Source organism: Triticum urartu, chromosome 4A (genome assembly GCF_056163025.1).
Source record: "Triticum urartu cultivar PI428250 chromosome 4A, HENAU_Tu73, whole genome shotgun sequence".
In the NCBI taxonomy this organism is placed as follows: domain Eukaryota; kingdom Viridiplantae; phylum Streptophyta; class Magnoliopsida; order Poales; family Poaceae; genus Triticum; species Triticum urartu.
In genome coordinates this window covers 66037630-66053719 of record NC_141876.1, presented here as the reverse complement: position 1 = coordinate 66053719, position 16090 = coordinate 66037630, and the positions used below count along the sequence as shown (strand labels likewise).

The 16090-nt window shown below is 43.0% G+C and overlaps 2 protein-coding genes across 6 annotated transcripts; one reads left to right on the top strand and one right to left on the bottom strand.

Moving 5' to 3' along the window:
- Window positions 1–3142: 3142 nt before the first annotated feature.
- On the bottom strand, window positions 3143–10470 carry LOC125527549 (glycosyltransferase family protein). Of its 5 annotated transcripts, none has more exons than XM_087517790.1 (12): window positions 10252–10470; window positions 9508–9584; window positions 9354–9429; window positions 9198–9270; window positions 9050–9101; window positions 8907–8968; window positions 8210–8273; window positions 7450–7510; window positions 7277–7363; window positions 5959–6052; window positions 4983–5107; window positions 3143–3536 (listed from the first exon to the last, which is right to left on the bottom strand). In XM_087517790.1, the coding sequence occupies exons 1-11, from the start codon at window positions 10335–10337 to the stop codon at window positions 5015–5017; spliced, it is 825 nt and encodes a 274-aa protein (XP_087373916.1). In that variant the 5' UTR covers window positions 10338–10470; the 3' UTR covers window positions 3143–3536; window positions 4983–5014. The 5 variants fall into 5 exon arrangements, with proteins under 5 accessions (XP_087373916.1, XP_087373915.1, XP_048548021.1 ...); XM_087517789.1 differs by lacking the exon at window positions 3143–3536 and adding an exon at window positions 4673–4909; XM_048692064.2 differs by lacking the exon at window positions 3143–3536 and adding an exon at window positions 4673–4892.
- Window positions 3529–4721, top strand: GUN4 (protein GENOMES UNCOUPLED 4). Its single transcript, XM_048713735.2, has one exon. The coding sequence runs from the start codon at window positions 3529–3531 to the stop codon at window positions 4573–4575; it is 1047 nt and encodes a 348-aa protein (XP_048569692.1). The 3' UTR covers window positions 4576–4721.
- Window positions 10471–16090: the final 5620 nt, after the last annotated feature.

Below are 16090 nucleotides of genomic sequence, written 5' to 3'. Positions count from 1 at the left end.
GCCCATATTGGCTCCTACATATTCTACGAAGATCTTTATCGGTCAGACCGCATAACAACATACGTTGTTCCCTTTATCATCGGTATGTTACTTGCCCGAGATTCGATCGTCGGTATTCCAATACCTAGTTCAATCTCGTTACCGGCAAGTCTCTTTACTCGTTCTGTAATACATCATCCCGCAACTAACTCATTTAGTTGCAATGCTTGCAAGGCTTAAGTGATGTGCATTACCGAGAGGGCCCAGAGATACCTCTCCGACAATCGGAGTGACAAAACCTAATCTCGAAATACGCCAACCCAACATGTACCTTTGGAGACACCTGTAGTACTCCTTTATAATCACCCAGTTACGTTGTGACGTTTGGTAGTACCCAAAGTGTTTCTCCGGTAAACGGGAGTTGCATAATCTCATAGTTATAGGAACATGTATAAGTCATGAAGAAAGCAATAGCAACATACTAAACGATCGGGTGCTAAGCTAATGAAATGGGTCATGTCAATCAGATCATTCTCTCAATGATGTGATCCCGTTAATCAAAAAACAACTCATTGTTCATGGTTAGGAAACATAACCATCTTTGATTAACGAGCTAGTCAAGTAGAGGCATACTAGTGACACTTTGTTTGTCTATGTATTCACACATGTATTATGTTTCCGGTTAATACAATTCTAGCATGAATAATAAACATTTATCATGATTATAAGGAAATAAATAATAACTTTATTATTGCCTCTAGAGCATATTTCCTTCATCTACTACGTCCATTCATAAATATAATACGTTTGGGCAGTTTCTCCATTCCTAAATATAAGTGTAACGTTTCATGTTTCACTTTTGTTCGCATCACCCTTCGTTCAACCTTTTCTGAATCAATTTCACTTTAATTTACTTATCAAATTTCTCATCAAACTATAAGGTAAATCACAGGTAGCATTTGATATGTACACAATCACATTAACATGGACAGGTAATCACAAACTAACATACCAGAATATTTATATTTCATTGTGACGCACGGGCATTGTCCTTCTTAAGGGTGATTGATTAGGGTCCAAACCAAAATTTGAGTCAGTGATATTCAAACCCCTGATCTCAAACCAAAAAGTTGGCTTAGTTGAGTGTATATCTTATGAAGACATGAAGGATTTAGGCTTCAAGCTGGCTTAAAATCAAAAAGTGTTCAACATGAAAGTTGCTCACCTCGTTGAAATAAGTTTGGTTTTATGGATCATCTCAACCCAAGGTCATATGCAATCTCCACAAGGTCATATGCAATCTCCACAAACGATGCCATGTGACAACATTTGACTTGCACAAAATTCCACACTCACTTGTCCAACTTAAGGTAAGGTTTGCAGATATGAAAAAAATCGAGTCCTTTTTTATTGTAGGGGAAGTCCAGCCACCTTATATATAGACGAGAAGGGGGTGATTGATTGAACAACACATAATCGATCAAATCAATCTACCACTTTTACCTTCTATCATTTTATCTCCGCTTCGGTTTTGTTCTTCTTCTTGTTCGACGACAGCGAACCTCGAGGCCTTAGGGGTGGTCAGGCGGACCATGGGCAACCCAAAACCTTGCGCGCCCTGACAGGGTCCCTTTTGGGCATGTGGGTTTCATATCCTCAATAGACATCACCGATTCACCGACGTGTCTTGCATATTGCACTCCCGACCAGGCTCACTCGTCGATGTGTCATGCGTATCGTGCTCGATGCTGGGGCGACACATGACGTGTTCGTGTGCGAGCAATACCTAAAAACATGTACCTTGTGAAGCACCTTGCAATAATATCCATCCAACATACTCCAAACTTTTTCTACAAGAATTAAACCACATATTCGATATAATTTCAAATTACAAGATTTTTTTAGTTCTCATTTGCTACTATTTAGTTTTTAAATGCACGTTTTGGCATTTTTCTTGCAGAAATATGAATAAACCTAAATAGTTAAAAAATGCCATTTTTCATCAGCTCATATTACGGGTTTAGGAGACAGTGAAAAAGTCTTAGGAGATTTGACAAGTTTGGTAGTATTACTTTGCTTTGTAATTAGTGCACATGTTGTTTCTTAGATATTTCAAGTCAAACAATGAAGTTTTTAATGACCAACTATTTTCTTTGTACATGTAACTTGAAAATGGAATAGACCATTTACTTTATCATTATTATTGACGAATTTAACATCATATTGCAACTCGTTGTGTCCTAATTTATTTTTAATACTTTGCAAATATCGAAAAGCTCATACCTTGTGAAGCACCATACAAAAATAAACGCATTATTATCCAATATCGAAATAACTCACATATTAGAGATAATTTCAAATTTTAAGATTTTACAGATCTCATTGTTGCTTTAAGGTTCTAAATGCATTTTTCGGCATTTTCATCCAAAAAATAGAGACCAACCTAAATGTGATCAAAAGGCGTAAACTTTTGCTTTGGCTCATATTACAGGTTTACGAAATAGGTGAAAATGTCTCACGATATTTGATAAAAGTTTTCATGTACCTTGCTACGTAATGGATGGATCTTTTAGGATGTTTCTTAGTTATTCAAGTCAAACTATGAGGGTCTTGATCTTGGTCCTCAATGTTTGGCATATCACCACTTGGTTGAACTTGGCCTTCATCTAGTATACTACTTAAAAAAAAGAATAGCATTTCTTTTCCTACCCGGCGGAGTGCTTCGTTCAACCTTTCATCCTGTTTCTGAGCATAATTTCAATGGTCTTAATTGTCTCACCTTTTATTGATTTATAGAATAAACTTGTATTTGCTTTGGTAAGCCAGTAAGTGATTACAAATAAAATCCTGAAGTAATATATCACGGGTATGGTAACATTTATTTGCACAATCGCGTTAATATGAGCAGCTAATCACCTAGTAATGTACTCCCTCCGTTCCGAATTACTTGTCTTGGATTTGTCTAGATACGGATGTATCTAGACTCATTTTAATGCTAGATACCTCCGTATCTGAAGAAATCTAAGACAAGTAATTCGGAACGAAGGAAGTACTAGAACATCTATATCGCGTTGCAATGGATGGGTAATTATCTAGTCAAAAGAAAAGAGGCTTACCATACCATGTTCAATCACAACCAACATAATTACGTAATAATAATGAAACCAAAATCCAACTGGACTAGTAACTCTTTTGAGTTAGTTTTGATTTACTAAGCCTTGCATATATGTATCCAACCATCCAATGATGTAGAGGGTGGGGTGTTCTATCCTCCATTTTCCAAAAATACAAACTGGACCGAAGCGGCCGGGGCTATCTCGCCCAAAAGTACCGAAAATCAGATACGCGGATAAGAAAATGTTTTAGTTTCTTGTGAACCAACAAAATGAAGCAGCAGAATATAACAAGAATGTTCCACGGACGCAGCCTGCCCACCTCACCTCCCCTCCCCTCCCCTGCAAACAAACACATGCGTTGAGCTGCGATAGCCAGTATCCTCGTCTCACCCAGAACCCACCAATCGCAGCGCTCCTCTGTATTCCCCTCCAGATGCACCCCTACAAAACCACGGAAATCCATAATTTTTCACAACACAGAGGAAGAGCACACAGACAAGCAGTAGACCACGCGCCCACAGCCTCAGCCTCAGGTCTCCCTTCGCGCACCGCAGCCACCACCAAGTGCAACCAATCCCCCGACAAAACCCCATCCACTCCTTTATCAGCGTTTCCCTCCCTTTCCTCCGCTCCCCTCCATCCATCCTCAGCCGCCTCTTCGCCGGCCGGCCAGCCAGCCATGGCAAATGCTTCCCTCCAGTCCTTCCTCCCCCAGCACCACCATTCTTTCCTCAGCAGCGCCACCCACGACGGCTCCCCTCCCGCGCTCCTCAAGCTCACCACCACCACCGCCAGCAACAGCATTTCATTCAAGCTCTTCGCCAGCGGCTCCTCCTCGGTGACCACAACCGCCAACTCGCCGGCCCCGACTCCGGCGGCGACAACCTCGCCGCCCACCCCCTCGCTGGAGCTCCTGGGCCAGCAGCTGGCGGCGGGGGACTACCGGCAGGCCGACGAGACCACCCGGGCCCTCCTCATCGTCCTCGCCGGCGAGGCCGCGCGCCGCCGAGGGTACGTCTTCTTCTCGGAGGTCCAGTTCATCTCCGTGGAGGACCTGCGCGCCGTGGACGCGCTCTGGCTGGAGCACAGCGGCGGCAGGTTCGGGTACAGCGTGCAGCGCCGGGTTTGGGAGAAATCGCTGCGCGAGTTCACCCGCTTCTTCATCAGGATCGGGTGGATGAAGAAGCTGGACACCGAGGTGGAGCAGTTCAACTACAGGGCCTTCCCGGACGAGTTCATCTGGGAGCTCACCGACGACACGCCGGAGGGCCACCTGCCCCTCACCAACGCCCTCAGGGGCACGCGACTCCTGGAGAACATCTTCACCCACCCCGCCTTCGACTGCGAGGAAGAGGAGGCAGCTGCAGCAGATGAGGAGGCTGGCACGGGCAGTGCCACTGGTCAGAATAACAAGGATGACAAGAAAAGCAGGGGGAGGTCAAAGAGTTTGACAGATTTCAAGCCCGACTACTCCTTTTAAGGAGCGTGCAAGTTTGTGATGATGCTGTCAATGGGGCAGCTGATTTTAAAAAAAGTCATGTTTCTGTAGTTCGTTTTGGTTGTTTCTGTACTGAACATGCATGCAAATTTGTGACCATATATATTATAAAGATAAGTGTTTGAGAAGCTGCTTGTTCTGGACAAGGATGATTGCATCTGGACATGCAAAAGATGAACTGCATGCGCAGGACAAAGCGAAAATATGTTCTTATGCGATACGCCATTTGGAAACTCGGTGCAGAAATGGCCATGCCATTTTGAGCCGTCAGCTTTCGGCGGATTACCTCCGCTTGTTTCCTGGCAAGTGACTGTGACTGGTGTGAGTGAGAACAATTTTGCTGATGAATCTCTAAAACCTGATGAGACATTTGAGGAAAAAAATTATACCTTTCTTACTATTGACGCTATTTTTTCCCGTTTCATGCACAAGGGCAGAGCCTCCGGGTATGTTGATGTGAGCCATCACAGGTGAGGCGGTCATCCATCTGCATGTACAAGCACGCTCCAGGATTCTGAAACAGCAGCCAAACGAAAATTAGTTCCATGTTTTAAGTCTCTTCGCCAACACTCTTAGACATGTCCAGCACACGCAGTCCGTGCGCGCGCACTCAGACAGAATAATGCAAGCATCAGCTATATGAATATATCGAAATATCTGGGCGAGCGATGCTATTTTCTGTAAGTTTATTTTGCAGGTCATGGCACTAGATGTGTTGGTTCCCTCTGCAGTTTGAACACCAAAAGGTCTAAAGGCAAATGCCTTTGTGAGTGTGGCGCATGTGTGCTTCCCACACGCACAAAAATACTAAGCTTTCTAGATAATCCTGATTTTTTACATCCAAGAAATAGCAGTCACAACAACTATGGGGTTGTAAGTCATGAAGTCATATGTATTGTGCTAAACTGCTAATGCTTGATTCCTTGCCTAGTTGAGATGGCCGCTTAGTTGAGGTCAAAAGGACAAGGAAAATGGTATTCTCAGGGTTGATTCTCACAACGAAGTTGTTAGTAATATTAGTGAGTAGCTAATATCAGCCTTCTTAAATTGCAAGTATGTATAAAAGTCAAGTGCAGCATATCTTCCATGGAGATTGCCGAGAGATAACATTCTGGAGATAAAGAAATTGAAGAAAAATCATGGTAGTTGACTATTTTGAGGGGTGGTCAGCACATTTGCGGACACTTTCGAGTTGGAAAATGGCCAGAAGTATACACATAAACAAAATTTATTTTATGCATATCAAAACATCCTTTTTCTAGAGAGAGACTCTTAACAGTCTGCATGTGGTCAAACAACATAAATATACAGGAGATAACCATTATATGGGAAATCAGCAAATACAAAATAATGCATTAGTCATACCAAATTTTTTGGAGCTTCGTCTACAACTTCGGCAGGTTGATCGGGCCCAAGACTGGGAAAGCAACCATTTTTGCACCTCATATATTTCTGCAAACTGGTTTCAATAATAAAACATGAGCAAGCAAATGCTGATTTTTTTTTTCTTGAATTGATAAATAATCAGATAAAAAGATCGACACAACTCATTACAAATCAGACTCCCCGACTAAATTTTCCTCGTGCTGATTTGCGACATGAAAGAATTTGTTTAAATTTTTTTTTGAAACGGAATTTGTTTAAAATAGAAGTGCAGCAGAGATGGTTTTATAGCAAGAACCATAAGCATATGTAACTTACTAGTTACTAGTATTTGGATATCCTAGATGAGTAATGATAAATAAGACCAAATAACAGTGTTTCATAAATTATGTTAGTGACAAAAAGACCAAAATCACACTGGTAATAGAAAAGCCTCATATGAGGTTCAGAATGATTATTTTCTGAAGAATCTACATGTTAACAATACTGCTGTCAGTAATTATAGGCACTCTAAGAACATGTTTTATATTGAAACTTGGTTCACCACTTTAATTTTGGCAATCACACTGTGATATGAAATCCACCTCATATGGACAACTACAACGTAAAATTTTAGATTATGCACAAAATAGGCTGCAGACTTTTATCAAGATATATGATGCTTTTCTTAGCTTCCATCACTCCACTGTATAAGATATATGGTGTTTTCCTTAACATCCATCACTCCACTATACACGATCCTGTCTCTTCTCCAATTAAGTGTTTTGCTTTATCATTTACAAACTTCTGCTAGAATTGTTTCATTTAATCAAGTAAGCAGTAGTTGATAATTCAGAACTTGGAAGCGTGTAGATATCTGAAACTTCTCCAGCAAAGAGATTGCTTTCATATTCAGATTGCGTAACTGGATATGGGATGGAGCAAAACAGCTGATTAGAACGACGGCATGCTTTAAAGCCCTGAAGGCCCAAAACAGATGTAAATAGTGACTTCCTTTAAAATACTGGTTCATATCAACTTTAGAATATCAGTTCATCGTCAATTTTCATCTAAAGAACTGTGTCGTTCAGACTATACAACAAAACAATTAACTGGGTCGCGTGCAATCATACAAAAAAATGTTATTTCCATAAAAGCACTCAACATAATCACAGTGGAACTTGCTACTCGAGTAGTCATTCAGACTAAAATTATTCTATCAGGAAAAACATCTGAGGATAATCATCAAACAATAATATTTACAATGATGTATTATTTGAACGGAAATCATAGAAATATTAGATATTTTAAATAAACTTACATCTGACATTTGTTCAACTCAGAAAGCCTGCTTGGAACACATGATTGTCCTTTTGCTCTGCATGCAGAACTACATGATTCCCCCTGCCTAAATTTCAGGTTTGATTACTAAGGAAATTCCCATGGGCATCATTCACTGAACTACATTTAGAGCTTAAATTGGAAAGACCTTACCTTCCCAAAATGACGTTAATGCCATCCAACCTTGATCCAAAATTAGATTCAGTTGATCCTGCTAAATAGTTATACATAGTCATTTCCTAATGCATAACTTCAAGAACGTGACAATGTTGGCATTAGTAGTGGACAAGAAGTTAGCAGCTTGTGCACTTACTGGGCCCAGCTCAGACTAAGCTTGAAACTAGAAAGGAAGTGATCAGAGGTCTAATTCTTGTTTTCTACAACACATCCAAGAATTCAACAGCAAAAGTAGTCCCCAACCAATGCCAACAAATCTCAGGTTCCTATCTTCCTTACAAAACTCAAGAAAATCCCCCTACCCATGCACTATTATCGGACCTATCAAGCTTGTTATAAATCTCTAACAGAGGATAACTAACTGATTGAATCTAACTGACAGATAGACAGGCAATGAAATGATAAAATGAAAAATGCTAACAAACTGCTTCCTGTACTTTATTTTGGTGTGACTAGTGCTGGCTGCTGTTCCACAGTCATGCCATGAGCCAAAGTGAACTGGCTTGGCCTTTATGAACGGGGCTAGGCCACCACTTCTGGCTCGTAGCATGTAACATCAAGTGAGCTGAGCCAAGTGGAGCTTGGCTCGTATCCACTCCTAATGGGCGGTTCAATTTGAATCTCATGAGGAAATAGTGCATTAGCTAAATAATTTAGGTACTAGAAATGATGGTGAACAGATGCTATTACTAGAGAATGTGGTAACTTAGCCAAGATGTAAGAATATAATTTGTACCCGATGAATTTTGCTGCACCAGAAAGCAATGATGGAAATCACTCAAATATGCATTTTCATGGACCTGGTAGATTCAAAGAACAACTTAGACTGAAAGGAAAAATTGTTTACCAGATAATTTTAACTTGTAGTTGTTGAATTTATAACATGCCAGATTGCCAACAAAATAAGACACTGCAAGGATGAAAATATACTGGAGCTCTGTTCCTATTATAGATATTCATGTAAAAGGTGTCCTGAAACATTCATATTAGAGCCAAAATCACTGTTTTGACTCTTTTAATGAAGTTTAGCACTAATTGACTCTACCTGAAAAAGATTTCACGGTCTGAACCTTTTAGGAAATGCCACCCACTGTATCAGGGCTTATTGTTTACGCAGGAAACACCATGGTCAACGGTGTTTGCGCCCTGGCCCATGCCCGCTGACCTGCTAACGCGGCAATGTCAAACGCCAAGACATGACTAATCGTATTGACCATGCCGCGACAGCAGATCAGCCAGGCATGGTTCAGAGCGCAAACGCCGTTGACCATGGCATTTTCTGTGTAAACAATACGCCACGGTGGGTGGTGTTTCCTAAAAGGGTCAGATCGCGAATTGTTTTTCCAATTGGGGTCAATTAGTGCTAAACTTCATTAGAAAGGACAAAACAGTGATTTTGGCCTTATATTTGCACGCTAAGAAAGAACACATACCACGCTTGCAGAACTATGGCGGCATCTTCCCATGCAGAAATCGAAGATATTGGCGTAAGTTCCTAGAGGATAATAAAGTGTAAACTTCTTCTGACACATTAAAGTTCTCAAGATACACCAAACAATAACTACAAAAATCTTACCAGCAGTGACTGGCTTAGCTACCTTCAACTTCAGAACATCTGCTTCCTTGGTCTGTCAAAAGGATGAGTAAATAACACAGGAAATAACTCATTTCTTTCAATCTTCCTATGCCAAATCCAGTACTGCTAGTAAGAATGTAAGATTTACCATAGAAGGATTCAAGCAGCAAGAAACACAATACTCGTAAGAGTTGCAGCACTGCGAATCAAGGTTGCAGCCCCTGCATGGTGCGATGAACTGTGTTAGATTTATAGTGTTGCCATCTTTCTACGACATTTGTGCAACAAAAGGTAAGAAACTCACTGACAGGAGAAGCGTTCTCCTGTTTGTGGGCAGCAGCGAGACCATGGATCAATCGAAAGGGCAGAACATACATAACCTAAAAGAATGTGTTCACAAGGGAGCATAAGTTTACAACACGGTATATCTAAGCAGGAGAGAGGCACAGGTGTATTACCGTTATCATCTGATATCAAATGCCGTCCTTGAACAGTTGTCCTGCATATGATGGGTGCAGCAAAACCAATGTCCTTCCTGAACAAGACTTGCAATCAAGTTGTGGCTTCAGATTTAGTGAATAACATCCGTATGTCAAGCTTGCATCTGGAACTGTACTAACACTAGAATGGAGAAACATTGATAATCATGGACTCATGGTGGGATGTGCAGTGAAACCTTTGCCCCGGCACAGAGCACCATTTGAATAGAGTAATTACCATATATTTAGCTCATCACTTAAAAGTATCTGATATAATCATTTCTTCTGACATTGTGACAGTAAATAAAAACCAAGAAAATGAAAACATACACACCATGGTGTAGCAATGTGTTGAGCAGAAAGCATAATTGCGCCAAACATAGTCCAGGATCCCAACCCCACAATTAAAATTCCACAAACCATAATCAAACATGAGGCGTAATTCCACAAACATAATCGAGCATGAGGCCTCGTTCCAGAAACATAATCACAGACAGCAACGAGCATGTAATTAATCAAGTAATTTAGAGCCGCGGAGCAACTGGTGAGGCTCCCAAGTCCCAACGGTGCCAGGCCGCAGCAAACACGGAAGAACTACCACGGAACGGATGGATTTCGAAATAGTTTAGAGCTGCGGGTGGCGACGATGAGAGCGCTCGCATTTCCAGGATGCGACGCTGGACAGGGGAGGCGGGGGGTTTGCGGGGAACGGATCTCACTCACCGGATGGCGAAGACGGGGGCAGAGAGGAAGGCGGCGGCGGCGGCGACGCAGAGGATCCTGCGGAGGAGGAGGCGCGGGTTGGCCATCGGGCCGGCGAGGGGGACGCCGGGGCAGCGGGTCGACGGATGCGCGCGTGGGAGCTGGTTTTTTCTCACTGAAACAGAGTGGCGAACGAGCGAAGATACAGGGAGGAAGAATACAATGATCCCACACGGACCACCTTCGACTCAAAGGAAAAGTGGAGAAAAGATTTAGAAATAGAGATTTCACTGGTTCAAAAGTAATGGGGCAAAGGGAAAGTGAAGGAAAAAAATAAAGCCATCTCAGTTTTTTTAAAGAAAAGCGCAGAAATTCAAAAAAACACTCGAGCCTTTGGTTAAAATCCTTAGTGGCATAATAACATTCTTTAAATTTATGTTATATGAGTGTCTTGTAAGGTCTCCTTTGGTTAAAAGAAAAAGTGGAGAAGCATATAGGAATATAAATTTTTCTTATGATGCTATTATTCGAACCTTTTTGGTTCAAAGGAATGTAACAAAGGAAAAAATGAAAGAGATCTTTCTTTTATTTCGGTATCAAAGAAAAGTGTAGGAATTTTACAATCCACTTGGACCTTTTTTTGAATTTTTATGAAAAACGAGTTTGAGATCCTTGATGGCATAATAACATGCTAATTATACATCTTTCATGTGATTTGATGTTGTTCACGAGGAATCTATACTTTTCATATTAACATTTAAGTCTATAAATACGTGTGTGTTTTTCGCGTCACGCGGATTATGTGGACTCAGGGCCTATTAGTTAACTCTCTAGCTCTCGGCTCCTTCAACTCCATCTGATACTATCAGCACATTATGTTATACTTACCCTACTTCAAAAAATAAATGTTTCCTATTCTTTTGTATGTTGGTACTGTGAAACAATTCTTTTTAATCTAAGTGATCACATGTTCACAAATACCTCATATTCTTTAAGGATGGCAATTTTACTCATGGATACGAGTACCCGTGGATACCGTACCCGCATGGTCAGGGTATGGTCATAATTTTATACCCATGGATAGTATCCATACCCTACCTGTTAAATCATAGGTAGCGTACAGATATAGCCTTGTAGCCATGGATATACTCATACCCTACCCATTTATACTGACATGTTGACCTTACTCATGGAGCTCCAACATATGCGCAAAGGTCGATAGCGTCAAAGGAGCTGGGCGACCCAACTTGTAACACCCCGTATGTAACTTGCCATATTTGTATTCCAACTCTTGCCATTTCCGGCACTAAGTTATGTTATTTCCTCGTTGTCGGGTTTTTGTCTTCGTGTGCTTTTGTCTTTGTCATGCATCTCATATCATGTCATCATGTGCATCGCATTTGCATACGTGTTTGTCTCATGCATCCGAGCATTTTCCCCGTTGTCCGTTTTGCATTCCGGTGCTCCTATGTCCTCCGGTGTTCTTTTCTACCTCTTTTCGCGTGCGGGTGTTAAACGTTTCGGATTGGACCGAGGCTTGACAAGCGGCCTTGGTTTACTACCGGTAGACCGCCTATCAAGTTTCGTGTCATTTGAACTTCGTTTGATACTCCAACGGTTAACCGAGGGACCGAAAAGGCCTCGTATGTGTTGCAGCCCAACACCCCTTCAAAGTGGCCCAAAACCCACCTAAACCTCCTCCATCATTTAGATCGTTCGATCACGATCGCGTGGCCGAAAACCATGCTCAATTTGGAGCCTCCTAGCTCTTCCTACCTATAAAAAGGTCTCCTCCCCCGAAAATTTCGGAACATTTCGCACCCTAACCCTAGCCCCCTTCTTCCTCAGCGCGCCGGACACAACCGCCGCCGCCAAGCGCCCGCCGCCACGTGGCCCCGCTCCGCCCCACATCGCCGCCTCCACCGCGGGCCCGCCAGCCCGAGGCCTGCCCTCCCCGGCCCGGCCACGCCTCCCCACTGCCGCGGGCAACCCGAGCCAGCCCCCGCGCCACCGTACGCCGCACCGCCGGCCGCCGCGCCCGACCTCGCCGACCCCGCCGCCGCAGCGCTCCGGCCGACCACCGCGCGCCGCCCCTCGCCGACCTCGCCGCCGTGTCGCCTTCGGCGACCTCCGAAGCCCCGGGCGACCTCTCCTCCCTCCTCCTCGACTCCGGCCGCCATCTACAGTAACTCCGGCCGGCGAACCTCGAAGTCCGTGCCCGACCTATCCGGATTTGGATCTGAAACCCTAACCTCGGTTGACTTTTGCCCTAATTTCCAGTAATTTATGCATTTTTCATCATGCCATATCTCTGCATCCGTGGCTCCGTTTTGGGCGTGTAGCATATCAAATTGTCCGTCTCGACGAGTACTTCATTTCATCTCATTGCATCATGTTCATTTGAGCTCATGTTGATTCCCTAAATATTGTTGGAAGTGTGCTAGTTTCTGTTAGTTTCAGATTCATATCAGTAATTGGTCATTTGTCATTTTTGCCATGATTGATGTGTGCTCCTATGAACTTGAGCCCTACATGTGTTTTGAAGTATGCCATGCCATCTTTACAGGGGTGTATGCCATGTATTTTTTTATCTCTGTGGTGACTAGCACAAGCATGCAAAGTAGCTCTAGTAATGTTGTTGATTTCAGGGACTTAGAAATATTCTAAGTCTTTGTCCTGTCAATATTTTTATGCCTTGTATTCATGTTGCTACAGAGTGATCCATGCCTCTTTTGAGCATGATCAGTAAGGATGTTTTGTAGATATTGTTGTGCTCTATCCATCCATATCTTTATTTGCAATTATGGAGCACCCTAACTTGACTCAATCGAGCTCTACTTTTGCTATAAAATGTTCCTGGCAGAATGTTTACGTGTTAAGCATTTTTGCCGAGCTTGTTGTAGTTGATCCATGCATGCTATGGTGTTCTTCTTGCCATGTTTAGCTTCTATGCCATGTCTAATTGCTGGGTGTATGCTTAGTTTGTCATGCAATGCCTTCTGGTGAGTGCATCGAGCTCATAAACATGCCTACTTAATATCTGTTTTGCCATGTTCCAGTTTTCTACTAAGTCTGAATCTGTTAACGATAATTACTATGTTCACATGGTTGCCATTGTATTTTCTGATCCCTTTTGGCTTGTGGTCAGTAAGGGACTTTTGTTGTATGCTTTGAGTAGCTTCATGCCATGCCTTGCTTTGCCATGATATGTTCCTGTAGCATGTTGTTATCTTGCTCTAAACATTGCTTCCTGATGTTAAATTTCTGCCATGTTGTTAATTTCACTAAGTCTGTAACCTGATATCTTTTGCACTTTTGCCATGCTTATTTGAACCTGCTATTGAGTGAATTAGCCGTAGCTCAGTGTTCATCTTTTGTCAAGCATCTTGAGTGGATCCCTGCCATGTATTTTGTTGCTATGTTAGAGTGCAGTAGCTTGTTCTTGATGCATTTAGGTGGCCTCGTGTTGTTAATCACAACTTTGTGCCATATTTGTTTTGTTTGCCATTTGCAAACCGTGCATCCGATTCCGGTGATCTTTATATCGATTTCGATCAAAATCAACTTATCTTTCCAGTGGCACTCTTGGATTTCCAATTTGAGGCCAGGTTCAATCATTCCTTTTCTGAATCATGCATATGCATCGCATACCGCATCCCGCATACCATGCCATGTTTTGCATCATGTTGCTTGTGCATTGCACATGGTTAATTGTGTCTCCCTTTGCTTGTGTTCTTGCTTTGGTTAGAGCCGGGAGACGAGTACGTGATCGAGGAGCCCGTTGAGTACGTTTACGAGGATCAAGCTAACGTCAACTCAGAGAACTTTGCAGGCAAGATGACCATACCCTCGAAATCACTTCTATCTTTACTTGCTAGATGCTCGCTCTATTGCTATGCCTATGCTACGATACCTACCACTTGCTTATCATGCCACCCATATTGCCATGTCAAACCTCTAACCCACCTTGTCCTAGCAAATCGTTGTTTGGCTATGTTACCGCTTTGCTCAGCCCCTCTTATAGCGTTGCTAGTTGCAGGTGAAGATTGGAGTTTATTCCTTGTTGGAACATGTTTATGTTGGGGAACATAGTAATTTCAAAAAAAATCCTACGCACACGCAAGATCATGGTGATGCATAGCAACGAGAGGGGAGAGTGTTGTCCACGTACCCTCGTAGACCGAAAGCGGAAGCGTTAGCACAACGCGGTTGATGTAGTCGTACGTCTTCACGATCCGACCGATCCAAGTACCGAACGCACGGCACCTCCGAGTTCAGCACACATTCAGCTCAATGACGTCCCGCGAATTCCAATCCAGCAGAGCTTCACGGGAGAGTTCCATCAGCACGACGGCGTGGTGACGGTGATGATGTTGCTACCGACACAGGGCTTCGCCTAAGCACCGCTATGATATGACCGAGGTGGAATATGGTGGAGGGGGCATCGCATACGGCTGGGAGAGATCAACTGATCAACTTGTGTCTGGGGTGTCCCCCTGCCCCTGTATATAAAGGAGCAAGGGGGAGGAGGTGCGGCCAAGCAAGGGGCGCGCTAGGAGGAGTCCTACTCCTCCTGGGAGTAGGACTCCCCCCCTTTCCATGTTGAACTAGAACTTGGGGGAGAAGAAGAGAGAGGGAAAAGGAAAAGGGGGGGGGGCGCCGACCCCCCTCCTTGTCCAATTCGGACTGGGGGGAAGGGGCACGCGGCTGCCCTCCTATCCACTTCCTCCACTAGGCCCATTAAGACCCATTAGGTTACCGGGGGGTTCCGGTAACCTCCCAGTACTTCGGTAAAATGCCGATTTCACCCGGAACACTTCCGATGTCCAAACATAGGCTTCCAATATATCAATCTTCATGTCTCAACCATTTCGAGACTCCTCGTCATGTCCGTGATCATATCCGGGACTCCGAACAACCTTCGGTACATCAAAATATATAAGCTCATAATGAAACTGTCATCGTAACGTTAAGCGTGCGGACCCTACGGGTTCGAGAACAATGTAGACATGACCGAGACATGTCTCTGGTCAATAACCAATAGCGGAACCTAGATGCTCATATTGGCTCCTACATTTTCTACGAAGATCTTTATTGGTCAGACCGCATAACAACATACGTTGTTCCCTTTGTCATCGGTATGTTACTTGCCCGAGATTCGATCGTCGGTATCTCAATACCTAGTTCAATCTCGTTACCGGCAAGTCTCTTTACTCGTTCCGTAATACATCATCCCGCAAATAACTCATTAGTTGCAATGCTTGCAAGGCTTAAGTGATGTGCATTACCGAGAGGGCCCAGAGATACCTCTCTGACAATCGGAGTGACAAATCCTAATCTTGAAATATGCCAACCCAACAAGTACCTCTGGAGACACCTGTAGAGCACCTTTATAATCACCCAGTTACGTTGTGATGTTTGGTAGCACACAAAGTGTTCCTCCGGTAAACGGGAGTTGCATAATCTCATAGTCATAGGAACATGTATAAGTCATGAAGAAAGCAATAGCAACAAATTAAACGATCAAGTGACATGCTAACGGAATGGGTCAAGTCAATCACATCATTCTCTAATGATGTGACCCTGTTAATCAAATGACAACTCATGTCTATGGCTAGGAAACTTAACCATCTTTGATTCAACGAGCTAGTCAAGTAGAGGCATACTAGTGACACTCTGTTTGTCTATGTATTCACACATGTATTATGTTTTCGGTTAATACAATTCTAGCATGAATAATAAACATTTATCATGAAATAAGGAAATAAATAATAACTTTATTATTGCGGGCATATTTCCTTCAGTCTCCCACTTGCACTAGAGTCAATAATCTAGTTCACATCGCCATGTGATTTAACAT

Excerpts from the sequence above, each read along its gene's own strand:
- LOC125527549 (XM_087517790.1), bottom strand. The coding sequence starts at position 10,337 with ATGGCCAACCCGCGCCTCCTCCTCCGCAGGATCCTCTGCGTCGCCGCC. Across the intron at positions 9,102-9,197 it reads GCTGCTTGAATCCTTCTATG|ACCAAGGAAGCAGATGTTCT; the intron begins GTAAATCTTACA and ends TCCTTTTGACAG. Across the intron at positions 6,053-7,276 it reads GAGTTGAACAAATGTCAGAT|TTTGCAGAAATATATGAGGT; the intron begins GTAAGTTTATTT and ends TATTGAAACCAG.
- GUN4 (XM_048713735.2), top strand. The coding sequence starts at position 3,529 with ATGCACCCCTACAAAACCACGGAAATCCATAATTTTTCACAACACAGA.